The sequence below is a fragment of the Plasmodium relictum genome, assembly GCF_900005765.1.
Source record: "Plasmodium relictum strain SGS1 genome assembly, chromosome: 9".
Taxonomy (NCBI): Eukaryota; Apicomplexa; class Aconoidasida; order Haemosporida; family Plasmodiidae; genus Plasmodium; species Plasmodium relictum.
This window is the reverse complement of record NC_041687.1, coordinates 432,613-459,304: the sequence shown is the minus strand read 5'-3', so window position 1 is coordinate 459,304 and position 26,692 is coordinate 432,613. Positions and strand designations below refer to the sequence as shown.

The 26,692-nt window shown below is 19.6% G+C and overlaps 9 protein-coding genes across 9 annotated transcripts; 6 read left to right on the top strand and 3 right to left on the bottom strand.

The window, feature by feature from the left end:
• Positions 1-887: 887 nt before the first annotated feature.
• Positions 888-3,717, top strand: PRELSG_0913400 (oligosaccharyl transferase STT3 subunit, putative; the record flags this gene model as incomplete). The annotated part of the gene is made up of 2 exons (XM_028676563.1): positions 888-1,001; positions 1,210-3,717. The coding sequence occupies 2 exons, from the start codon at positions 888-890 to the stop codon at positions 3,715-3,717; spliced, it is 2,622 nt and encodes an 873-aa protein (XP_028533039.1).
• Positions 3,718-4,594: 877 nt separating this feature from the next.
• Positions 4,595-5,962, bottom strand: FT2 (folate transporter 2, putative; the record flags this gene model as incomplete). The annotated part of the gene is made up of 1 exon (XM_028676562.1): positions 4,595-5,962. One exon carries the CDS (start codon positions 5,960-5,962, stop codon positions 4,595-4,597), a length of 1,368 nt encoding a protein of 455 aa, XP_028533038.1.
• A 1,761-nt stretch (positions 5,963-7,723) lies between these two features.
• On the top strand, positions 7,724-8,980 carry SEC12 (guanine nucleotide-exchange factor SEC12, putative; the record flags this gene model as incomplete). Its single annotated transcript, XM_028676561.1, has 1 exon — positions 7,724-8,980. The coding sequence occupies one exon, from the start codon at positions 7,724-7,726 to the stop codon at positions 8,978-8,980; it is 1,257 nt and encodes a 418-aa protein (XP_028533037.1).
• A 57-nt stretch (positions 8,981-9,037) lies between these two features.
• PRELSG_0913100 (peptidyl-prolyl cis-trans isomerase, putative) lies at positions 9,038-10,260 on the bottom strand (the record flags this gene model as incomplete). Its single annotated transcript, XM_028676560.1, has 6 exons — positions 9,038-9,138; positions 9,253-9,293; positions 9,583-9,704; positions 9,847-9,955; positions 10,024-10,076; positions 10,183-10,260. The coding sequence occupies 6 exons, from the start codon at positions 10,258-10,260 to the stop codon at positions 9,038-9,040; spliced, it is 504 nt and encodes a 167-aa protein (XP_028533036.1).
• A 641-nt stretch (positions 10,261-10,901) lies between these two features.
• PDX2 (pyridoxine biosynthesis protein PDX2, putative) lies at positions 10,902-12,161 on the top strand (the record flags this gene model as incomplete). Its single annotated transcript, XM_028676559.1, has 7 exons — positions 10,902-11,003; positions 11,073-11,180; positions 11,275-11,329; positions 11,464-11,579; positions 11,702-11,815; positions 11,888-11,942; positions 12,052-12,161. The coding sequence occupies 7 exons, from the start codon at positions 10,902-10,904 to the stop codon at positions 12,159-12,161; spliced, it is 660 nt and encodes a 219-aa protein (XP_028533035.1).
• Positions 12,162-13,691: 1,530 nt separating this feature from the next.
• PRELSG_0912900 (serine esterase, putative) lies at positions 13,692-18,029 on the top strand (the record flags this gene model as incomplete). Its single annotated transcript, XM_028676558.1, has 1 exon — positions 13,692-18,029. The coding sequence occupies one exon, from the start codon at positions 13,692-13,694 to the stop codon at positions 18,027-18,029; it is 4,338 nt and encodes a 1,445-aa protein (XP_028533034.1).
• Positions 18,030-18,760: 731 nt separating this feature from the next.
• RON4 (rhoptry neck protein 4, putative) lies at positions 18,761-21,482 on the top strand (the record flags this gene model as incomplete). Its single annotated transcript, XM_028676555.1, has 3 exons — positions 18,761-18,836; positions 18,938-21,124; positions 21,295-21,482. The coding sequence occupies 3 exons, from the start codon at positions 18,761-18,763 to the stop codon at positions 21,480-21,482; spliced, it is 2,451 nt and encodes an 816-aa protein (XP_028533033.1).
• A 906-nt stretch (positions 21,483-22,388) lies between these two features.
• DHHC9 (palmitoyltransferase, putative) lies at positions 22,389-24,305 on the bottom strand (the record flags this gene model as incomplete). Its single annotated transcript, XM_028676554.1, has 10 exons — positions 22,389-22,510; positions 22,627-22,690; positions 22,785-22,823; positions 22,898-22,966; positions 23,073-23,113; positions 23,194-23,230; positions 23,391-23,570; positions 23,640-23,764; positions 23,939-24,088; positions 24,239-24,305. The coding sequence occupies 10 exons, from the start codon at positions 24,303-24,305 to the stop codon at positions 22,389-22,391; spliced, it is 894 nt and encodes a 297-aa protein (XP_028533032.1).
• A 1,490-nt stretch (positions 24,306-25,795) lies between these two features.
• PRELSG_0912600 (hypothetical protein) lies at positions 25,796-26,650 on the top strand (the record flags this gene model as incomplete). Its single annotated transcript, XM_028676553.1, has 1 exon — positions 25,796-26,650. One exon carries the CDS (start codon positions 25,796-25,798, stop codon positions 26,648-26,650), a length of 855 nt encoding a protein of 284 aa, XP_028533031.1.
• Between the last annotated feature and the right edge of the window lie 42 nt (positions 26,651-26,692).

Below are 26,692 nucleotides of genomic sequence, written 5' to 3'. Positions count from 1 at the left end.
AATTATAGTTTCTTAATGAGTTTTTTAAAATAACAATTAAAAAAAAAGAAAATTCTGGGAAAAAATCCATATATTACTCAAAATAAGAAGCAAATTTTTTTTTTTTTTTACATATATTTTCATTTATTTTATTTTTTACTTTTTTAATTTTTTCTTTATTTTACCATATCAAATAAAGGTTACATATTTGCTTTTATTTATTCTTTTTCTTTTTTTATAAAATACTACAGCTTTTTTGGATGAATCCAAGAAAAATATTTTTTAAAATTGCAATATAAAAATAATTTAAATAATTTATATTTTTACGTAAGTGAAACTTTATGAAAAGGAAATATAAAAATGAATTTTAAAAGAAATAAAATTGTTTAAAAATTATCTATAAATATGATGTTAAAGTGTGAAATAATTAAATAATTTTTGTAATTTCCCAAACCTTGAAAATTATTCATGTGAATTCCGAAAATTACTTGATACAGATGATATAAGTAAAAATTTTAATTTCATTAATTAAAAAAATTCATATTAAAAAAAAAAAAAATAATAAAAATAAATTAAATTAAAGTAATTAAGGACCTAATTGATTAAAAATACAAGTTTTAGTTCTTTAAAATTTTTTTTTCTTTTCCATTAAGACTGAAGCATCATACTTAGAAGTTTAAGATGCAAGCTACATAAAAAATTAAAAGATTCAAAAATTAAATATAATAAAACATTCAAAATAGATATTAAATTTATATTTGAAGAATGTATTTTTTGTAGATAATTCATGTCAAAAATAAATTAAAGAAAAAATTAATTGAATTTATTAAAAAAAAATATAAAATAAAATTTTATGTATTATTTCATTTTAGAGAACATATTTTATTAGAATTTTCTTTTTTTTTAAAATGGTAGATGATGAAAATATGTATAATAATGAAGGTGAAAGCATGAAATTAAAACCAACTTTTATAATAAATGGTTTGCTACAAAATTTATTTTGTAGTCAATCTTCTAGACTAGTAAGATAAAAATTAAATTTAGAAAAATTATGCAAAATTTACGTATGCTTTTAGATAAAAGTATACATTATAGCATTGTATATTTAGGATATTATATTATATATATGTATATGCTTTATACATGTATATATTTATATTATTGAAAAATATAATGTATTATACCTTATATTTATAAATTTTGATTTTTTTTTTTTTTTTCTTAAATTAGATCATGAAAGAAAGTAAAAAAGTAAAATATAGAATGGAAATATTTATAATACTGTTAATAGGAATCTTGAGTTTTTTAATTCGTTTATTTTCAGTTATAAGAAATGAGCCTATAATACATGAATACGATCCATATTTTAATTATAAATTGACAAATATATTAAATGAAAAAGGTTTCTATGAATTTTGGAATTATTTTGATGAGAAATCTTGGTTTCCATTAGGTAGAATAACAGGGCAAACATTATTCCCAGGATTAATGATAACCAGTTTTTTAATTTATAAAATTTTTCATTTTTTGGGATTTTTGGTAGATGTGAGAAATATATGTATATATATAGGACCTATATTCAGTTTTTTTACTTGCATAATATCTTATTTGTTAACAAAAGAAATTTATCATTTTAGCGGAGCTTCTTTACTATCTTCGTTATTTGTATCCATTTCTCCATCTCATATATCAAGAACAGTAGCAGGGTCTTATGATAATGAGTCTATATCTATATTTTTATTATTGTTATGTATTTATAATTGGATTAAATGCTTAAAAAAAGGAACTCTTTTATCTGTACTAATATGTTCCATTTCTACTTATTATATGGCCTTATCATGGGGGGCATATATATTTATAACAAATTCAATTAGCCTGTTTATGTTAGTTATTATAATTTTAAAAAAATATACTATAAAACATTGTATACTTTATAATGTATACTATGTATTAACAACGATACTGTGCCTTAATATTCCATGCATTAATCATTCTGTTTTCAGTAGCATTGAACATCTGGCAACTCATGCAATTTATTTTCTTTGCAGCGTGTTAGTATTTTTTCATTTTATAATAACATACTTTAAGTTAAATGAACAAAATTTAAAGAAAAAATTTATTCAGATATCATTTATTTTTTTTTTTTTGATTTTCAAGTTTTTAGTATTTACTGATAAATTATCATGGAATCATAGGTCGAGGACTTTATTGGATCCTACCTATGCATCCAAATACAATCCAATTGTTGCATCTATATCTGAACATCAACCAACTACTTGGTCTTCTTATTTTTTTGATATACATCTAGTTTTATTATTTTTCCCTATTGGTTTATATCACTGTTTAAACAAAAATGCAACGTTGGAATTATTTTTTTTAGGAATTTTTTCAATTTTGTGTTTATATTTTTCATCGCTTATGGTTCGATTGCTTTTAATATTTTCTCCCTTTGCTTGCATATTAAGTGGAATCGGCTTGTCTTCTTTAATAAGTCATTACGTTGTATTTATTAGAATTCCAAGAAATACTTTTCTTTCATCTATTGTTATAAAAAATGAAGTTTTCAGTTCTTTGAATACAAATAAAAATACTGATAGTCATATTTGTAATAAAAATAATGATTTTAGTAATAGTATAGATAATTCTAATAATAATGATATTAGTAATAATGATTGTGACGATGCTAATAATAATGGTGATAATGAAAGCAAAGAAAATAAAACTATTTCAAATAAAGATTATAAATTATGGAGAAGAAACAAAATAAATTATATAAGTAATAAATGTTCTACTGGAGAATGCAGATATTTCAGAAAAAATAGTGAGAAAATTTTAAATAGAGATAAAGAAAGTGAAAATTATCTTATATCAAATGAAAGAAAAATTAATACAAAAATAAATGAGATTCATGAAATTAAAAGGAGAAAGTTTAAAGATAAGAATATATTAACGAACGATAGTAATTATACTCAAATGGTAGTGAGAAAATTGAATTTTAATAGAATAGAAAACAACAATGTATCTATATTAACTAGTATATTCATAATTATTTTAATAATTTATTATTTGATTCTAATTATTTTTCACTCTACTTGGTGCTCATCAATAGCTTATTCAGAATCTAACATAACTTTTTATAGTAGAAATAAAAAGGGTGAAAGATACATTAATGATGACATTAGACAAATGTATAAATGGATCATGAACAATACAAAAAAAGATTCTAAAATAGTTTCTTGGTGGGATTATGGATATCAATTAAGTGTTATGAGTGATAGAATAACTTATGTTGATAACAATACATGGAATAATAATCATATAGCAACTATTGGTTTGATATTAAGTACTAATGAAAAAAACGCATATGAGTATTTAAAAAAATTAGATGCTGATTATTTATTAGTATCATATGGAGGATATTCTAAAAATTCTTCAGATGATTTAAATAAATTCCTGTGGATATTAAAAATAACAAACAAAAGATTTAATTTTATTAATCCTTTATTATATTATTATCATGATAAATATCATCCCTTAGGTAAAAATGCTACACCATTCATGACTAATAGCGTTTTGTATAAGCTATCATATTACAATTTAACAAATTCTAAAGTAAAAGGATATGATTATATTAGAAAAATTGAGGTACCTGAAGTAAAAAATTTGAAATACTTTGAAGAAGTATTTACATCAGATGTATGGGGATTCCGTCTATATAAAATTAAGGAATATGCCTAAGAAAATAGAAAAAAGGAACACCAAATTTTTTTTTTTTTTTTTAACTATACTCTAGAATAATTTATCCAGAATATAATATAATATAATATTATTTTTAAAAAATTAATGTATTAGTACATATTCTAATATATTATGCCATATTATACTTTATTTTATTTTGTTTTGTGAACAATTTTTCATTTGTATTATCTTGTTTTTAAAACTTATTTTACATTTTTTTTTAGTTTTAATTTTTCTATAAACTAATGTTATATTTTTTTCATTGTAACTAACCTTTTGTAATTTAAAATAAAAAATTTTTTTTTTTGTAATTTCATATTTAAAATTGACTAAAAATAGTAGTACATACTGTAGATATTTTCATTAGATTTGATACAACAAATATTTAAAAATTAAGACAAAGAAAAAGTTTTAATAATATTCATAAATACAAATAAAATAAAAAAATTATGAAATTAACTTAAAATTCGATTAATTACAACTATTAAAAAAAAAAAAGATTAAGGATTCACAAGACAAAAATATAAAAAAAAAAAACAGTTGCAATATAGAAAAAAAAAAAAATATATATATTTAAATATATATATTTTTTACTTTATTTTTAAATTGTTATTTAATTTAAAAATTATAAAAAAAAAAAATTTACACATTCACAATAATTTCTTATTTTTATTGACATCAGTTTAAAAAATTAAAGACATGTATTTTTTATATATTTTTTTTTTTTTTATTTTAAATTTTAAATATATATATATATATACACTTATATAAATAAGAAATAAAATTTTGTACTATTTTTTTTCTTTTTCTGATATAATTATATCTAATTTTACTAAAATGTTGGCATGATTTTATATAGTTGTATTTAAATTTTTTCTTAGGCATATGCCTTTTGTTTGTCTTTGAGTTTGTCTATATTTTCTTCATTTGGTAATAAAGGAACTAAACATAAAGATAATAAAAGAAACAAACCACATATTAATATGTATAAGCTCATGTTATCAAAATTATAACTATCTATTCTCATCAAGTAAGTTAATAAGGATGATGTGCCTTTTTTTGTCAGAGAACCTAAATTTTTAACACTCAAAATTGTTGCAAAAACACTAGCTTCTAAACCTGTTTGGCATATATTGGCTGTTAAAATAAATAGAGGTAATAATTGTATTTCTGTAATGGCTTCAATTAAAAAACCACCACTTAAAACAAAAAGTTCATTAGAAATTCCTAAGAATTTATTTATTTTTTCAGTTAGCACTATTGGAGAAACATATATGGGAAAAGAGATCAATGTAGTAATGATTAATGTTTTTTTCAAACTGTAATTTTTCAAGAAAATTCGATAAGTTATTATACCTATTAAAGAAGCAATACCATAAGTTAACCTTAAGGTTCCCATAAAAGAAGGTCTAAAACCTAATTTATTGGTACAGAAAAAAAAAAATGCGTCATCATAATCTGGTCCTGACATATACACAAAAATATATAAAAAGGGTCCTAAGAATATGGGAGTATTTATAAAATTTATTAAATCAGATAATTGATTAAAAATATTTTTATTTGTGGAATATTCCTTCTCCTTTAAAAATAAACAAGATATTAATATGATTAGTGGAAAAATTGATGTAGCCAAAAAAATGTATTCTCTTGGCATTTTTTCTAAGAAATAACCAGAAAAATAAGCAACTGATAAGCTACCTACAGCTTTCGATGCAATAAATTCTGTTACCTTATTTGTTCCTTGTGAATATGTTTTTCCAATGGAACTTTCAACAACTAAAGCTTCTGCAACGGTAGTACAAAAGGATGCACATAATGAAATGAAAAATAAAATTATAGTAGCCTGAAAAACTGTTAAATTAAGTAGTGCTAAAGCTAGAAAGTTTAAAGATTGAAACAAACTGAATAAAAATAAATATGGTTTTCTTCTCATTCCAAATATAGAAACAGAATCTGTTATTAATGCAATGACTGGCTTTAATATAAATGGAATATATGGGTACATTAATATTAAGGAAACTTGATATGGAGTTAGCCTAAAATAATCTTTAAATAGATAATATATAGCTAAGGAAGCTAAATGAGTTAGACCATCTGATAACCCTACTAAATATACTACTATTTGAGTAAAGTCCACCTCCTTTTTTAATGTAGAATGTATTAATGGTATTTCTTCAGCATGTTGTTTGTTTTTCTCTACAATAGGATCTATACTTAAATATGGATTATTAGATTTTTCAATCATTATAATATACTCTTTAAATATGTAAAAAAAAAATTTCCTATCTTAAAATTTTTTTTTTTTAGATATATATTAAATATATTTCGTTTCTTTTATTTTTTGAATCCTTGTTTTATTTAACTTAATATTGGATACTTGAATATAATATAGTATATATTTTACTCCACTATTGTATAAACAATGAATTTTTTTTTTTTTAATTTCTCTATTATTTTTATTTAATTTTTTTTTCTGTATGTTAGAACATCGTAGTTTTTTTTAACATTTTTTAACAACATACCTCTTTTTAATATAATTATTAAAATTTTTGTCTATTGACCATGTAACTATAACATAAAGTAATTATAAGTCTAGTACTGATATACCTTTTATTAATACAATATTATTTCTAAAACAATTATTACTATTAACTCCCTTTTTTATTTTTCTCGCATTTGCTCTTGTTATTATATTTTTGTTTTCTTTTCCTTATAATATAAAAAGTAATTTCAAAAAATTGAATAAAAAAAAAAAAAAAAATTAAAAGTAAACAATCATGAATAAAATAAAATACAAATAAGTAAGACAAAAACTATTATATGAATTAATAAAATGAAACAAATTTTATTCTACTATAGTTTATTAAAAAGAAAATTCTATCAACTAATAAAAAATTGAATTCCTATATATAATAATAATAAAAAATAATGGAAACAGTAATTTATACTTTTTTATTTTTTTTTTCAGCTTTGAAAAAAAAAATATTCTTATAACAACAATAAATTCATAATTTAATCTAATGAATAATCGTAAAAAAGAAAAAAAAGATATACATATATATATATATATATATATATATATATATATACAAAGAAAAACTAGAGTTTAAAGAAAAAATAAGTCATTTTTTTAATAATAATGGGCATATTTCTCCTTCCTTTTTCTTAGAAAGGAATCATGTATGTACATTAGGAATCTGAATATAACAGTTTAATAGATTTTTTTTTTTATCAAAGATTTGTCAAAATTAAAAATAAATCTGTTCTATTTATGAATAAAAATTATAAAATTTTCCATTTTTATTTTAAATTAAATAAATGGTTATTTATAATTAATTAACATATATATACATTTTATACATGTATGTGCTATATAAATTCTTATAATATTTAATAAGAATTCATCTTTTTTTTAATTATTTTTTTGCTTTTAAACACAATTTTAGATACATATTTTTTCTGCATAAAAAAAAATAAAATAAAATAAAAATAAAAGTAAAAAAAAAAATAAAAATAATAAAAATATATTAAAAAAAAAAATATATAAAAAATTCTGACTTCTTGTAACTTAAAATTTAGGAAAATTATTATTATTTTTTTTTTTTTTTCAAATAAAATTTGTTATTCCTTAAGTTTTTTGTATAGTTAAGGAAAAAAAAAATATTTTTAATACATAAAAGTATAAACATTATTTAGTCAATAATTATTTATACTAGTTAGATTATATCAATTTAATTTTTTTTTTTTATCTAAACAATTTCATAGATACAATAAAATAATATATAAATAAATGTTTCCTCAAAATTTTATAATAATGCAAGGTTACACAAAAAGTTATAAATGTATAAACGAGCATTAAATATATAAAAAACAAAATTAGAAATATAAGACAAAATAAGTTATAAATCTACGGTTTAAGAACAAAAAATAAATTATAAATAGAAAAAAAAAAAGTTAGAAAAAAAAAAAAAACTATAATAATAATATATAATATGAATTATATAGTATGAATGAAATTAAAGTATCTTATTTAAATTATCCTATATATGGTATTGCATCAAATGAAAATTATGTTGTAACATCAGGAGGAGGAGGAGGTAAAAGTTATGGTATTGAAGATTTATTGGATGTAAACATTTTTAATGAGAAAGAAAAAAAGCTAGAAACTATATGGTCAACAACAGAACAAAAAGGGGTTATAGATTCTATTTTATATGTAGAGAAATATAACATATGGATAGGATCATTAAAAAATGAATGCATATTATTTGAAATAAACGAAGAGACAGGTCCAAATATTTTATTAAATTTTATTACTGATTTTAGTGAAAAAAACCCTAGGCAGATAGTTGTAAAATTTTCTGGAAATGAAGATTTTATATTAACAGGAGGAGATGATAAAACATTAAGGCTATGGAAATTAAAATTTACAAAGGATTCTAGCTGTATACCTGTAAATAATAATTTATATTTAGATTCAAAACAAGCCATAGAACATTTGGGTGATTACATAGGTCATGATGAAAGTATAAAAGATTGTGATATATCTTTTGACGAAAAAGTTATATCCACTTGTTCATCTGATTATTCTTTAAAAATATGGGATACTTTTAGGTATATTAATCTGCATACTGAGTTTATGAAAAATCCCAAAAATAAAGATGATAAATTGATTTTTCGTTGTTGTAAATTTTTAAAGAAGTCAGATTTAATAAGGGAATATACATACACTTTATTAACTGCAGCTTCTAGTGCTAGAGGAAATAGTTTTTTAATCATATGGAGTATTTACTACAATGATAAAAAGGACAAGTTTTCTTGTGTAAAACAAAACTTAATATGGTTAGATGAAAGACCATGTTGTAACATGGCTATTAGTACCAATGAAAATTTTTTAGCTTTAGGATTTAGTACAGGATCTCTGAAACTATATAATTCTAAATATTCTCTTTTAGCACATTTTAAAAAACATGAATTACCAATTACTGCTATGTGCTTTACTAAAAATGATAAATTTTTATTAGCTGCAGGAGCAGATTATAGTATTAGCTGTGTAGACATAAATTGTTTTAATTTTCGTTTTTTTAAAAAAATTTGGAAATTTTTTGTTTTTCTTTTTATATTATTAATAATATTTGTTATTTTATTAGATTGTTTCAATGTTGGTTACGATTTGCATATAAGTGGTCCCATTACAGATAAATTAAAATTTAATAAAACTAATGTTATTAAACAAAAAAATCAACTTCTTGATGAGTTATAACCTTGTGGAATTAGTTATAAAACGAGAAAAAAAAAAAAAAAAAAACTTTTGAAATATTTAATTTGAAATAGCTTCATCTTCAGCAATTGGATTTGCATGTATTGTTACAGACTCTATTACAATATCTTTTATTGGCCTATTTTTTTCACCAACTGGTTCTATGAAATTAATAAAAAATAAAATAAAATATATAAGTAATAATAATAATATAATTTATTTATTTTATTTTTTTTTTATTATTATTTGTTTAAATATATATATAAATGCCATACCATTTTCAAGAACAGATAAGACATCCATGCCATCTATAACCCTAAAAATATTTTTTTAATAAAAGAAAATAGAACTAATGATAGAAATCGTTTTGAGTTATAAAGAAAAAATTGCCTATTATGAGGAATTATTTATATATAAATATATTTTATTTTCACTTTTTTATAATAATATACACATATATATTTTCAAAAAATGTAAAATTTTTTATCTTTATATTGATAATGGCATCTTAGAATAACAGAAAATGTACTATTTTATATACTTTTTAGTTTTAATTATTTTTTAAATGCATTTATTTTTTCTCATCTTTTTTTTTCTTTTTCTACTTTCCAAAAACAGGATAAATTCCATTTAGATGTGGTTGTCTAGAATAAGTTATAAAAAATTGAGATCCATTTGTATTTGGTTTTCCTTTATTTGCCATTGAAACAATTCCTCTTTTGTCATGCTGTATAAAAAAAAGTATAGATAAATATGAGTGGATAATTATTTTTTAAAACTTAGATAATAAAAAGTTATTTTTTTCTGAAGGTTATCAATTATGAAAGTTTCTAATATAAATATTTTTTTTTATGTTATAGTTATCAAACCTTTAATGTTGAATCAAATTCATCTTCAAAATATTTTCCATAAATACTTTCTCCTCCCTTTCCTGTATTTGTTGGATCTCCTCCTTGTATTGCAAAACCTTTTATATTTCTAAAAAAAAGGAAAATTTTAAATAAATATAAGTTCCTTTATGTATTAAAAAATATTTTTCTTAAAACCTGTGAAATTTTGTGTTATCGTAATATCCAGAGGCACATAATGCTAAAAAATTCTAAAGTAAATTATCTTAATATTTTAATATAAATGTAAAATGTAATATATTTAAAATATTTTTTATGATTTCTTTAAAAAATGTTCTCTCTTCTTTTTTTTCTCACCTTACAAGTTTTTGGAGCCTCATAACAAAACAGCTCTATTTTTATATCACCATAATTTGTATGCAAACTTAAAGACATTTTAGAAACAAAAAAAAATTATAAAATTTTTTAAGAAGTTATATTTATATACTTTTTTCTCTTTTTTTTTTTTTTTCTATCATTTTTTTATATCAATATCTTATTCCCTCATTTCATCTATTTTTTTATTTTATTTTTGAAAAGATTATTCCTTTAAATTTGATGTGATTTTTCATTATTTAAAAAAAAAAATAGAAAAATAAAAATATTTTCTCTTTTTTTTCTGTTTTTAGTTGTGCATTTAATTGTTCATGTATATTTATATAAATGTGAATTTTTAAGTAATTGTACAAATTTGTTTAATTATGTATGTTTCTTTTTTTAATTTTTTCTTTTAAATTTTAAAAAAAAATTTTAAAACTTAAATTATTTTTTTTTAATTTCATTTAATTATTCTATTTTTACTTTTATATTTTAAAATGTAAAATGTATATTAGGATTTTTTTTTTTTATTTAATTTGAATGTTTATTAATAATATTAATATTTTCTAATGTTAATTAATAGTTAATGATTAAAATTAAAATAATACTTTTTTTATATAACTTATTTTTGTGGTATAATATTTTAATATATTAAATAATATCAATTTTTCATTGATATATATATTATACATTTGTGTACAGCTTCTAATTTTTCAAAAATGTCAGGAGTTACTATTGGAGTTCTATCTTTGCAAGGAGATTTTCAACCTCATATAAGTCATTTTCTTAAATTAGAAGAGCCATCATTACAAATTAAAGAAGTAAAGCAAGATGTATATACTTAAATATAAAAAGATTAATTTAGTAATAAAATTTTTTTATTTTAAAAGGTTAGAGATAAAATAGATTTATGTGGATGTGATGGTCTAGTTATACCAGGAGGAGAATCGACAACATTAAGAAAATGTTTTGCTTATGATAATGAATCCCTTTATAATGTAAAATGAGACATTAATTTTATTGAATTAAAAATATAAGTATATAATAAAAACAAATAATATTTATTTATAAATTCTTTAAAAATTATTGTAGGCTATTAAGAATTTCATCCATGTGGAGCAAAATCCAGTTTGGGGAACTTGTGCAGGTTAAAGAAAAAGAAAAAAATAAGAATAAGAATTAAATAAAATAAGGAATTTAATTCAAAATAATTTTTTTTATTTTTTGATAAAAAGTTCTTATATTAGTATTAGTTTGATTATTTTTTTACTTTTAATGTAGGCTGTATACTATTATCAAAACAAGTTGAAAACATTGAAATGTATAGTGAATATGGGAAGAATTTTTCTTTGGGAGGGTTGGATATTGCGATTTGCAGGAATTTTTATGGATCTCAAGTTTAAAAAAAAAAAAAAAAAAAAACCAGCTTTCATAAATCCTTTTTTCTTTTTTTTATTTCATTAAATTTTTAAATTTTACTTTTATTGGCTTTTTTTTTTTTCTCTATTTACGTTTACAGAATGATAGCTTTATATGCTCCTTAAATATTAATTCATACAATAATATTTTTAACAAAAATTTGAGAGCTGCTTGTATAAGAGCCCCATATATAAAAGAAATTTTATCAGATGATGTATATCTCCTTTAAAAAAAAAATTATTATAAGCATATATATTTACAAATTTGAATTTTAACTTTTTTTTAGGTTCAAATATTAGCAACTTTCACACATGAAGAAACTGGCTCCAACATTATAGCTGGTAAAAAAATATATAAATTGGCAACATTATTTTAACATTTATAAATAGTATTTTAATTTCATTTATATAATATGTTTAACTTTTTATTTTATTTTATTTTTTTTGAAAGCTGTTGAACAAAATAATTGTTTGGGAACAGTGTTCCATCCTGAATTAATGCCTTATAGTTCATTTCACCAATATTTTTATGAGAAAGTAAAAAATTATAAATATTCGTAATGACAAGATGAGTTACCTTTGTTTTTGTTCTTATTTAAACTATGAAAATTTTAATGAAAAAACTTTCAAATTTTTAAGCATTTACAAAAAAATGAGATAGTCTTTTAGATTCAGAATATACATAATTATACATTTATATTATGCATAAAGATTTATTCATATATTTTCATATTTTATTTCTACCTTATAAAATTTTTAAAATTAGTAATTATTTTAAATTTATTCATATATTTTTATCTTATTTTTTTATTGAAAATTTTTTTTTTAATTTCTATCCTTTTAAATTAAAATTTTTTTTTTTTTTCTACACTTTTAAAACATAATTAGCTTTTAAAAATCTAATCAATTAAATTTTTATTTCTAGCTATAATATGTAAATTTTAAATTAATGTAAATAATTTTAAAAAATTTAATTTCTGCATTTTTATATGAAAAGCTAAAAATAAAAAATTATTATTATATGCATATATTTTTACATGTAAAGTTTGGTAAGAAGAGATAAATTATTATGTAAAAGAACATCCTTGCTTTTTTACTGTGTCGTTATGAAATTTTTTTGAATAAATTTAAAGAAAGTTTTTAAAGAAAATTTATAATGTTATTATTTTTGCATTTTTAATTTATAATTTTACAAGAAAAAATCTAATACATTTTTGATTTATCTTTTTTTTTTTCTTTTTTTTTTTTTGATAAAATTAATTTTATTAATAAAAGAACGAAATTTTCGAAAACAGGGATATGTTAATAAAACTACAGAATAATATTTGTTACTGAAGGTTTTTTTTTGTAAAATGAAGTTTTAAGTTAAATATATATAATAAAAATTAAAATTTTATATATATAATTTTTCAAGTTTTAAGCTATATATGATTTAAAATAATATTTGAAATAATTAAAAAAAATATATATATATATATATATATATATATAATATACACAATGCTAGATAAAAAAAGTGTGTGTGTAAGTTATATATACATATTTTTATTTTATTTTATTATAGAACTTTATACAAAAGAAAATCCATTATTTTAAAGATTATTATACTAGAATAAGCCTATGATATTACAAAAAATAATACAGGCCAAAATAATTATATAATAAATTAATGTATTACTATATATTTTTAATATATAAACTGTTAAAGTGTATGTATATGCTATTTTTATATTTTATTTATTAATTATATAATTGGGATAAAAAATTGAAGATCAATATCTAAAAAAAAAAAACTTATAGAAATTGATTTATATAAATACTTATATTTAAAATTAATTTAGATATATTTCTTTAAATTAATGTTTGAATTGATTTTTTTTTTTTAAGTTTTGATTTAATTTGTAACTAAAAAATACAAAAAAAAAAAAAAAAAAAAAAAAAAAAAAAAAAAAAAAAAAAAAAAAAAAGAATAAAAATTAAAATAGAATAAATTAAAATTAAAATAAAAATAAAAATAAATTGGAAAATAAAAATAAATAGAAAAAAAAAATTAAAAAGAAAAGGAAAAAGAAAAAGAAATGACAACATGAAATGAGAGAAAAAAATCTTAATTACAGAAGTGAGTCCATATTCCCAGCCAACAGAAATCTGTTTGAAATGCTTGAAACAATAGATGATGAAAAGGAAGCTAAAAGAAGTGCACATTTTTTTAACGACAATAAAAATATTTTATTAAATTTATTTAAAAGTACAAATCATACTAATAATGTAAACAGTATAATACTAGAAAAAAAAAAGAATAAAAATCATGTTAATATTTTGAAGGATATTGAAACTAAAAACAAAGAAATGGATATACAAGAATACCAAAATAAATCTTTAAATAAAAATACAAATTGTGATCAGAAGAAATGGATAAAAAATTTTTGTTGGTTTTGCTCTTTATATTTGTTAGATGAAATTCTAGAAAAGGAAATTTATAAAGAAAAAATTCATGAGGATGTATATGAATTAATTTATGATGAAGATACTTATTTTGATACTAGTTCTATGATGAGCATTCCTTATGAGTTTGCAAGGTTTATGTTATCTCAAATGGATAATAACGTTTTTCATAGAATTAAAATAAATAATTTAATAAAAGAAGAAAAAAATTTAATCAAAAAAATTTGTAAAAATTGTACTTATAATAAAAAATTTAACAAAATGAGTGATACATCAAGCTCAAGTAAATCCTCTAGTAATGTGAGTTTAAAAAGTGATAATAGTTTAAATAAAAATAATAAAAGAAATAAATTCAAAGATTTAGATAATAGCAATTATTTGAATATTGTTGACAAATTTAATGGCAGTAATCGTGTGTTTAGTAATAATAAAAATAATATAAGTAAAGAAAAAACATTTTATGATAGTAATAATATTGGAAATAATAGTAGCAATGATTTATTTTATAAAAGAGTTTCATCATATGATTATTTTAGTAATAGTAATCATATTTATGAAAATTTTTCTTTAGAAGAAAAAAACAGATGGAAATACGTAAAAACTAATAATGAAGAAGATATTTTAAAAAATAAAGATCAAAATAACTCAATAAATAAAAATCCTAATAATGATAATAATAATAGTAGCATTTATTATAAGTCTAGTATATTAAATAAAACAATTTTAAATTCTCATAATTCAAAAAAAAAAGAAAAAGATGAAGATGTTAAAACTGAAAGCAAAAAAAAAAATGGTAACTATGAAGAATTAGATCATTATAATTTTATACCTTTTGAAGAAAAAAATAAAAAGAAAAGAAAAGAAATTCCAAATAAAAATTATAATTTTTGTTCAAATTTAAAAAATGAAAATAATAAATATGAGCATTCCTATAATAATTTTTTTTTAAAAAGAAGTAATTCATTTAATATAAATATAGGAGAGACAAATGATTTTATGAATAAAATGGAAGATATTGATTATTTTGAAGAAAAAATTAGAAGTAATAAATATGATGAAAAAGAAAAATTAAACAGTTTGTGTAACTTAAAGCATATGCCAAATAGCGAGTTACTTTGTGAAAATTTAAATAATGACAACATGAATTCTGAAATTAAAAATGATTTAAATAATTATAATGAAAGAGTATATAAAAAGTATAAGAACAATTTAAATTATATAAAAAATTTTTATTATATAGATGAAACAAAAAAAAAGCCATTTCCATTATGTCTATATAATAATATAAAATGTTACAGTTATGTAAAACAATGTGTTCGCTGTTGCTGTTTTTTTAATTCAGAATGCTGTCATTGTGTTGAATGTAAGAAAAAATATCATATGAAATTAAGAAATCCTCATTATTTTATTTTTCAGCATGGTTTAACTGCAAGTGTAAATGATTTTCAAAATATTGTTAATCCATTATTAAAAAAATATCCTCATTTATTTATATATATAACTTATAGTAACCAAGGTCATACTTTTGAAGGTGTTGATGTCGGAACCGAAAGAATTTGTACTGAATTAATTTGCTTATTTAAAATAATAAATGATAAAATAAACATTTCTATGATTGGTCATTCCTTAGGGGGGATATTAAATAGATCCGTTTTAATAAATTTATATAGAAAAAAAATGTTTAAAAATAAAAAATTAATTAATTTTATTACATTTGCTTGCCCTCACATAGGAGTACATGAAAATATAGCAGTTATGAAAGTTTTATCAACTTACTTAGGTGCTCATACTATTGATGATTTAAATAATAAAACTACTCTTTTATTAAGAATAGCAAACGTTAAAAGTATAAATGTTTTAAAAAAATTTGAAAATATTATTTTTTATGGAAATACTCAATCAGATTGGTTAGTTGGTATTCGAACCTCTCTAATTTTACCATATACATTATTTAATGAAGAACTGATTTTATTTATTATAGAGCAAGCCAAAAATGTTCCAGAAATACCGATTAATATTTTTTCAGTTGTACATTTATATATGAGAAAAAAAAAATTACTTTTTTTTTATTTTTATCAAGATTTAAAAAGTCCTAATTATTTATTAAATAAAAGAAAAGAGCAAAGTAAATTTTTAGATCAAATGCTACAAACTATCATTTCTTCTCGTAAAATATTATCATATTCACATAAGAAAAAATTCAATATTTTTATGAATTATTATAGTAACACAGAAAAAAAAAAAATAGAAGATAAAAAAAATATGAACAATGCAAGGAATAATAGCACATCTAATGATAAAAATCTACATAATAAAAATGATACTGACATGATGTCTCATGAGAAAAATTTAAAAAATATTTTTTTAAATAAGAATGAAAATAATTTCGAATCAAATAGTTACTTTAAAAGTCATTTATTAAATAAAAATGAAAAAAAAATTCTTCCAAGTGTTGTAAATTCTACAAATAGTTCATTTAATTTTAAAACGGATTCTGAAATAAAACAAGTTAATACAATTCGCAGAAATAACTCTAGTGCATGTGAACTTATTTCTTCATTTGATAAGGATGGAGAGAATACAGAAGATAATAAAAAAATTGATATATGTAAATCACATACTTATGAAGATATATTTTTGAAAAAGAAAGAAAAAAAAAATTATTCAAATGCCATTGATACAAATATAGATAACAAGTGTATTGATAAATTAAATAAAAAAATGTATTTAGAAAAGTACCTTAATATACAGGAAAGTTTTAAATTTTCAAACTCCTCAAATAATACTAAAAAATTAGAATTAATTAAGAATGATAAAGTTCAAAATTTTTATAGCGATTCTTCATTTATGAAAGAGAAAGATGTAGTAGTTAAAAATAGATATAAAAATTATGATTTCAATGATACTATTAGTTATGATACTGGTAATAATTCCATCAATATTGATGATACTATAAATGATGATAATATTAACAATTGTAATAATAAAAATAATAACATAAGTAGTAATAATTACACTATTAATAATTGTACAAATAAGGATACTAATAATAATATTAATAATTACAATAATAAGAGTAACAATGTAAATAATAATAGTACGAATAACACCAATAACAATAATGATAACAATTATAATAGTAAGAAAACAAAATTCGGGGATTATAAGTACTTTGAAAAATTATTTTTTGAATGCTTAAAAACAAAGATAATGAACGAATTAAAAACTTTAGATAATAACTTAAAAAAAAAAAAGAAAAAAAAAGTTGAAAATAACAAATTATTTTCTTTACAGAACACTATTAAAATAATAAAAAATTATAGTTTTTTATATCCCTCAAAAAATAATTTGAAGAACACTAAAGATTTTAATGATAAAAATAATGAAGTATCAAAATTATTAAGTGATAATATGAAATGTAATAGTTCTAATGAAAAGGAGAAGAGATTAGATAAATATTCAGATGAGAATGAAAATGATCATGATTTAATTCATTTATGTAATGATAAAAATGATGAACATAATTACATAAATGAATTCTTTTATTCTTCGGAAGAAAATTATAAAGATGAATTAGAAAATTCTTCAAATAAAAATATTCTAGTAAATAAAACGAATAGTACAGAAAATATAAAGTGTATAGAATGCAAAACAGATGTGACAATTAATACTACTACAAAAAAAAAATTAAAAAGAAGCAATTTGCTAAAAGGTATTACAAAAAGTGATAAAAAAAAATATAAGCAAATATTGTTGCATATTTATACAATTTCAAATGATGAATTAATTGAAAAATTTTTTAAAAATCCTGAGCTTTTGTATTATGAAGTTTTGTTTAATTGTTTGAATCAATTACCCATTCAGAGATATTCTATTTCTATACCTATTTACTCAAATGCTCATGTACAAATAATTGCACATCCCCGAATATGCTCAGAAGAAGCAGCTATTGTAAAGCATTTCATTGAACATTTAATTCTTTAAAATTTTAAAAATATCTATTTAATTTTTTTGTTTATATATATAATATATATATTATTAATTTCTTTTATATTTTTTTGTTATTCTTATTCATCGTGATTCTACATTGTTATTCTTTATTATGTTATTTCATTTTATTTATTTATTTTTATAACCCAATGATACATAAAAGAATTTTAAAAACATTTTTTTTTTTTTTTATATTTAAATTATTATTTTTTAATACTTCTATTTTCATTATTTTTATATATTGAAAAATTTGTGCATGAATAAGTATTTGTATCTTATTATATTACTGTATGGAAATATATTTTCATTTACATTATGTAAATGTGCTTTTTATGTACATATGGTTTTTGTTTTTTGTTTTTTTTTTATGTATTTTTGTTTTATATATATTTGTTTATATATACCTATATGTTCTAATTTTTATTAACTTTTTTCCTTTTATATTCTTGTGTAATTTATTTCTACTATATTTATTTTTTCTTTTTTATGCACTTTGATGCACTCATAAATTTAGTCAACTTCTAAAAATCTCAATAAAATAAATATGATAAATTTCAATAGCTTTCGTATATAATTTTTTTTTTCTCAATTTTTATTAACTATTACATCTGTGTAGACATTAAAATAATAAATTGTAATAATTATAATTACTTACTATATGTAAATCCTTATTTTTTAGAAGCAGAAGAAAAAAAAAATGTTCCTATTTTAAAATATATTATAAAATGTCTAATATAAGGTTTTTTGTTTGCATTTTTCTAGTTCTATCTACATTTATTGATAAAACTAAACCATTTAAAGGTAATTAAAATTTTTTTTTAAAATGTATATATCAATAATATTTGCAATATTATATACTAATTTTTTTTTATTTTTATGATATAAAAAATTTACATTTTTAGAAAAAGGGAGAAAGTTCAATATTTCTTTTATTCAAGAAGTACCACAAATTCATTCAGGGGATTCAGAGAGTTCAGCAGATACAGCAAATACGTCAAATACGTCAAATACACCAGATACGAGTACACCAAATACACCAGATGCAACTAGCACACTAGATAAAGCACATACTTCAGATACAAGTACAACAGGTAAAGAGAATACACTAGATGAACCGAATACACCAAATAAATCGAATACTCCAGATACAAGTACAACAGATAAAGAGAATACACAAAATGAATCGAGTACACCAAATAAAGAGAACACACCAGATAAACTGAATACTCCAGATACAAGTACAACAGATAAAGAGAACACACCAGATAAACTGAATACTCCAGATACAAGTACAACAGATAAAGAGAATACACCAGATACAACAAACACACCAGATAAATCGAATACACCAGATACAACAAACACACCAAATAAAGAGAATACATCAGATACAAGTACACCATATATAACAAATATTCCTGATATTTATCAGAATGAAAGTAATATAATTGCTAATCCTATACCTTTACAGGAAGAAAGAGGTAATGATATAAATAGTAATCAAAAACATAGTGATTCACAGGGGCATTATAATCAACATTGGGATAACTTTAATTCACATAAAAATGGAGATACTACTGGTCACAACTCGGATAAACATTCAAAAGGATATGAACAAATTGAAAAAGATAAATATAATCCAACTGAACTAACGATAGATATGCATAACCAAGATAAAGGAAATGGTGATAAAGATTTTCATAAGAATGAAAGTAGCCAATATGAAAGTGCTAATAATAGTGATAAAGATACTGAATATTCGAAACACTCGTTATACCACTATGACAATACATCAAATGATAAATATAATAACAATGACATCAATGAAGAAAAAAAACAGGCACATTATGAAGAGAAGAATAAAGTAAAAAATAGGGATATCCTAAATATGGCTACTAATCTATATCAAAATAAAGATGCTATAACACTTGAATCATTTGAAGGAAAAGGATTATATAGTTCAATAATGGACCAAATTATTTTGGAAATAATGAAATGTGCTGGAGAAGGAGTAAAAGGACTTTTGCGATTAAAAGAGAGTTCCGTTTCTAGTAGTTTATTCAAAGAAGCATTGTCCACTTTAAATATTAATGAAGAACAACTTTCTTTCGATCCCAATTTGTTGACACTTGAAGTGTATGATAAAATTCTATCAACAATGTTTAAAATAATGACGAATATGTCCTATTATGAATTTCCTCATTTTTATGAACCATTGGGTATTGATAAATCTATTTTACAACAATCGTTAAAACAAATAAAAATTAAGATTTTAAGAAAAATTGGAGTAACTTATAGTAAATTACCACCAATAATAAAAGAGAAAGGAGGATCTTGCCCTATCAAAGATATGATTATAAGTATTTCAACTAGAGAATTAGCACAGAGAATGGCTATAATGTTCACAAAATGGCTATCTCCTGATGAATATGGGGGCGTAGTAGATTTTGACAATAATGTTGAATTAAATATTTTATGTTCAGGTGCCTCTATTATAATTCAGCAACATAAGTATTTTCAAAACATTTTAGGTTTTGAAGCGGATAATGATCATGCATATTTGAGTTTGATAGATGAATTATTAGCAATAGATAAAAAGTATAATAAAGATAAAGAATATACTAAATTGTTAAAAAAAATAAAAAAATCTAAAGCTTTTAATTATTGCACAAAAATTATGAGAATAGGAGGAAATATTTCATCAGTTCCTTTTAAACATGAAAATGTAAAAAAACCAAGTACGTCATTAATTGGATCTTTAGGTAATTTAGTGAAGGCTCATATACAATCTTATTATACAGCTATAGCACAAAGAATAAATTCTTATTACTATTATGCTGAAAAAGTAAGCAAAAAAACATGTAGTTTAAAAGTTGTTTCAGTTTGTACTCTATTGCACATAACAGATACATTATATCATTGTTCAGACGATTCTGGAAAGAATATATTTGATTTTTTCAATTTGCAATTAAATACATTAAATATAGAGGGGAAAAAAATATTACAACCACTTCTTGAATTAAGTTTTTTGAATCAAGAAAAATATATTCATCTTAAAGAAATGTGTGATCCTACTAGTAATTTAGTTGGTAAAGTTACATAAAAATATAAAATATGTTTTTTTTTTTTTTATATATTACTTATTTATATATAGTAAAAAAAAAAAAATTTTGAAATTAAAATTATGAAAAAACAAATATAGTTTACATATTTATATAATATCTATGTTAAATATGAATTTTTTTTTTTTTCTTTCTAGATGAAACAATAACTAAATTATTAGTTCTACTGTCGACTGAATCCCACGAATTATTGGCAAATGAATTTGATAAAAGAGGTATGGATGAAGATTATATTAACGAAGAAATAAAGCAAATAGATGAAGAGGGTGAGAATGTTACTGAAGAAGATGAAGATGTAGAAAATATTGTTAGTGGAGATTTATGAAATTACTTTTTAGAAATAAAATGCACAATACTGTATATTATAGATAAAGGAGGAAATAACTTTATTATATATATCGCATTAAAAAAAATAATAATAATTGTTATTTTTTTTCTTAATGGTATTTTTCTATATGATCTTTAAAAGATATTTTTAATTGTTCTTTTTAAAAATTACATGTTTATAAATTAAATTTTACCTTTTCTTCTATGTATATGCATATGTAATAATTCTAATGAAAGTATTATAATTTTACATTAAAATGAATAATTGTAATCAATTTTAAATATATCATTTATTTTAACCAAAAATGATTTATCTTATTAAAGTTATTTAATCTACTCTGTTTAGATTTTATTTTTTCTTTTAGTTTTTAAAATTTATATTTTAATATTTTGTATGTTACAAATTATACCTTTTTTTTTTTTTTTTTTGTTTATTTTGGATAAAAATGATTATAAATAACTACAATAAATAAATACTATAATACATATTTTTATGAATTTGAACAATTTAAGTCTTTTATTATTACTTTTTCTTAATTATTCAGTTTGTATTTTTTTATTTTTTTTATTTTGCTATTATAATTTAAAAAAAAAAAAAATAGCATTTGCGCGAATTGTTTTGATGTGTATCAGGAGTTTTGTATAAGAAATAAAGGGAAAAAATATTGGATAAAAAAAGATATAAAACTATTTCAATCTAAAAAAAGAAAAAAGCAATGATTATATTTATGTAAAAGAAAAAAAAAGTCTAATGGAATTATACGTCACTAAAAAATATAGGTTCTAATTAATAAAATAGTAATTTTTTATGGAAATGTAAAATCTAAACATTATCATAAAGACAATAAAAAAAAAAAATATGAAAAAAAAAATAAAATGAAAATTAAATATAATTTAAATAGTATTAAGAAGATTCACATAAAGCATTTTCCTCTTTTGATTTAAAATTATGACTAGCTAAAAATGAATCTTCCATATCAATGTTACTAATATTCTCGTATCTATCATTTAAAGGATATAAACAATCTTTAAGAATATCAAAAAAAAAAGAAACAAAAAAATTAAATATTTGAAAACATTATTATTTTTTTATTAAGATTGAAAAGAAAGTATATAATAGCTATCTTTAATAAATGAATTACTTGTATGACATAAATTTTCAGGATCAAGAGGAAAAAACCACTCCCATTTGAATTCTCCAAAAACCTTTTATTAATTTTTTTTTTAAATAAAGATTAATATTTATTTTTAATTTTTTTTTTAATATATTTTTATTTTATTTCCTTTTTTTTAATTTTACCATTTTCCAATTATTATATATACCTAAATCATATGGATTCTGTAAAAATTTATAAATGAAGAAAAATTATTAATATTCTATAAATTACTAATTTTTTTATTTTTTATCCAGACTATATCACTATATGAAGATTCTATAACAGTAAGATTCCGAGAAATAAAGTATATATATTGGCAATTCATCTAAAAAAATAATATAAATATATAAAAAAGAAAATATATAAATATGAAAGTAAAGAAAAATAATTATTTATTTTATAAAATAAAAACGTTAAATGTTTGGTATTACGAAAAGCAATGCTAAAAATAGTGTTAATGCCGCACAAATAGCTAATAAGGTTAATTAAAATATATATTATATATATATTATTAATGATATAAAAAAAAAATTTAAAAGTTTGAATTTTTACTAATTAAAAGGGTAGCATGATTTAAATTTATTTGTGCCTAATTAAAAAATAAAAAATGATATAGAAATTTGGTATGAACAAAAAGTGAAAAAATGAAATATAATATATATAACATTTTGAAAAAAAAAAAAAATTTAACGTAATTCTCGTTTCCAATTATTCCAATTTCAATTTCGAAATTTTTAAATAACACTTACCATATTTTTTTTTGCATAAAGAGACATAATAAATTTGGGCATGGTTGTCATAGTTATATATAATGTTATAAGAAAACCATATAATAAAAATAGAAAAAAAAATTTCAAATTTTTTTCCCCAACACATGTTCCTATCCATGGACAGTGATGATCCATTTTTAATACACATTTCTTACAAGACTAATAAAAAAAAAAATATACATATATATATAAATATATATATATATATACAAGTTTATATAAACTAACTCTACAATGATGCGCTCTTTCAGGTCTAACCAAATAATTACATTTATCACAAATAGTATATTTATTAGGTGTGTAATTTCTTATTTTCTTTTTTTCTATTTGTATATTATTTTCCTCTGCATTTACTGTATTATTAAAAATTTCAAATAATATTTTTAAATAAATACTTTCTATCTTTTTTAAATAAGAATAATGTATGGAATAATTTTAAAACATTTGTATAAAAATAATGAAAAAATATTTAAGTTATAAACATTTTTTTTTAGAAATTGTTGAAAAAGCAATTATAAAATATTTACTTTCCCATGAATCGTCGACATATCCTGGATTAGAAATAGAACATTTTACAAATGACCAGTAATAACAAATAAAAAATGGTATGCTAAATACTCCTAATAGAATTCTAACTATTCTACTATAATTATTTAAATATTCATTATGCAAGCTATCTATTGAAAATAAAACAAAATTACAAAATATTTAAAACATTATTTGAATACAAAATTTGAAAATTGCTTTGTTTCATTAATATTTTAGAAAAACTTGTTTTTTTAATTTATTCTGAAGTTATATTTTATAAATCAAAATTTTATACTTACATAAATAACAGACATAAATAAAAATACTCAGTAATGTTACTACAATGAAGGACAAAACGTTATTCATGTGGTACAGTTTTGTTTGATCAATTAAAATAAATATATATTAATCCTTTGAAAAAGGTCGGTTGTTTTAAAAAAAAAAAAGGATAATAAAAAAGAGAAAAAGACAAATTGTTTAGAAATGTCATATGTGTTATTATTAGAAAATGGATAACTAAATATGAAAGTTTTAATTTATATATAAATTTTTTATTTCTATATATATATGTTTTTATTTTTTTCTTTGTCTATGAAGGCATTTACAATATTTTGCCATTTCATTATATGTATAATATCTGTATATATATATATATATATATTTCTTTATATATATCAAAAATTTTAAATAAAAAAATAAAATTTCTCAGTTTTTTAAAAATTAAAAAATTATGTATATATATATATATTTAATACTATTTTATTTGAAGAATTTTTTTTTTTTTTACAAATTTGCTTGTTCCATTTTTACTTTCATTTTCAAAATTTTAATTTATAAGGATATAAATTTTAACATTATCAAAAATTTATTATTTTTTTATGATTTTAAAAAATTCAATTATACATTTATATTTTTAAGATAAATATATATGAATATATTTCAATTTTAAAAAGTTAAAAATTGTTATAATTTTATTATTTTAAAAAATTATTGTTTTTTTTTAATTCTTTTATTGAAAAGATCTTAATAATGAAAAAGCAATAATGACATTTATCATGATTTATAAAAACATTTTTCCAAAAAAAGATGAAATTTTTAAAAATATAATATAAAAAAAAATAGGTTAAAATTATATTAACAATAAAACATATCAATGTTTGAATATCTTTTTAATTTATAATATATTTAATTTTTATTATAATATAATCAGGATTATAATAGTATTTTTATTTTTATTTTAGGAGTATACATTTTTTTTTTCATTATTATATATTTATAAGAACATCGTTTTGCTTCTTTCTTTTTTTCCTATTATCTTTTGAAATAAAATTCATGTATTTTTCTATTTCATTTTTTAATTAAAAAATTTTAATTTTCATGGAAAGATTAACAAAATTTTTATGCTTTGTTTAATTGTTTCGAAAGTTCTTTAGAATTTTTTTTTTTTTTTGATTTTCTAATTTTTTAATTTCTTTTAAAACTATAATACTTTTGTTTTTTAATTTAAAATATATAGATTCCAAATTTAAAAATAAGTAGAACAAAAAAAAAATCTAAAAAAGCATACTTTTTTTAAATATATGACATTAAATATTTTATTTTTTCTATTTTCTAAGTAAATGATTATAAATTTTTTATAAAACAAAAGAGTCGCTATATAATAAAATTTAATAATTTCTAATTTTACTTTTTTTTTTTTTTTGTTTTAAATATTAATGCTTTTAATAAAACCTCTTTATTTTTTAGTAATAAATTATGAATTTTGTATAATTTTTTAATTTTTATTAAATAAAAAATTGTAAATTTCATTACCTGCTTTAAAAAAATATATATATAGATTATAAAACATATTCTCAATGGAAAATATAAATAATTCAAATATTAAAAAGGAAGAAAGAACTCCTAATAGAAAGAATAGAAAAAAAAATGGAAGAAATAAAGAAAAAAAAAATAATACCTTATATGATAAGCAAAATGTAGAAAACTTAGAAAAATGTAGCTCATTAAATTATGATGATGAAAAGGGGAATGTTGTAATTAATAAATTAGAAGATGAACAAAAGGAAAAAATACAAAGCAGTGAAGAAAATTCAAAAAATTTCTTAATAGGAAAAATCACCGGTTCAAATGCAAAGGAAATAATGGAAAATGATGATAAAACACAAACAAAAAATAAGGATATAACAAATTCTGCAGAAGATAATAATATAAATGAAAGTGATAATGCATATGAAGGAAAAAGAAACATAGATATCAGTTTGGGAAATGCTGAAATAGTAGTAGAACCGTTAGTATTTGAAGAGAAATTAAAAATGTGGAAAGGTACAGTTGATTCAATAAAAGAAAAAAAAGAAGATGAAAAAAAGTTGCAAGAGCAAAGACAATTAAATTTAGAAAATGTAAAGCTTGCTCATAGTTTAAATAAAGAAGAGAAAATATTACAACAGATGTATTTGGAACAATTAAAAAAAGATGAAGAATTGGCAAAACAGTTAGAACAAGAATTAAATGCAGAAATAAGAAATGAATTAACTAAAATTGAACAAGATGACTTTAAGATTGCAACTATTATTCAAAATTCTTTTGATTCTGAAGAAAACCAACAGAATAATAATACAAACAATGGGCAATCAAATAATAAAAAAGTATCTAAGTTAAAGTTATTAAAAGAAAAATTTAGAAAATTTTTTAAAAAGAAATCGTCTAAATAAAAAATTTAAAACTTAAATAAGAATATATACATAATAAAATAG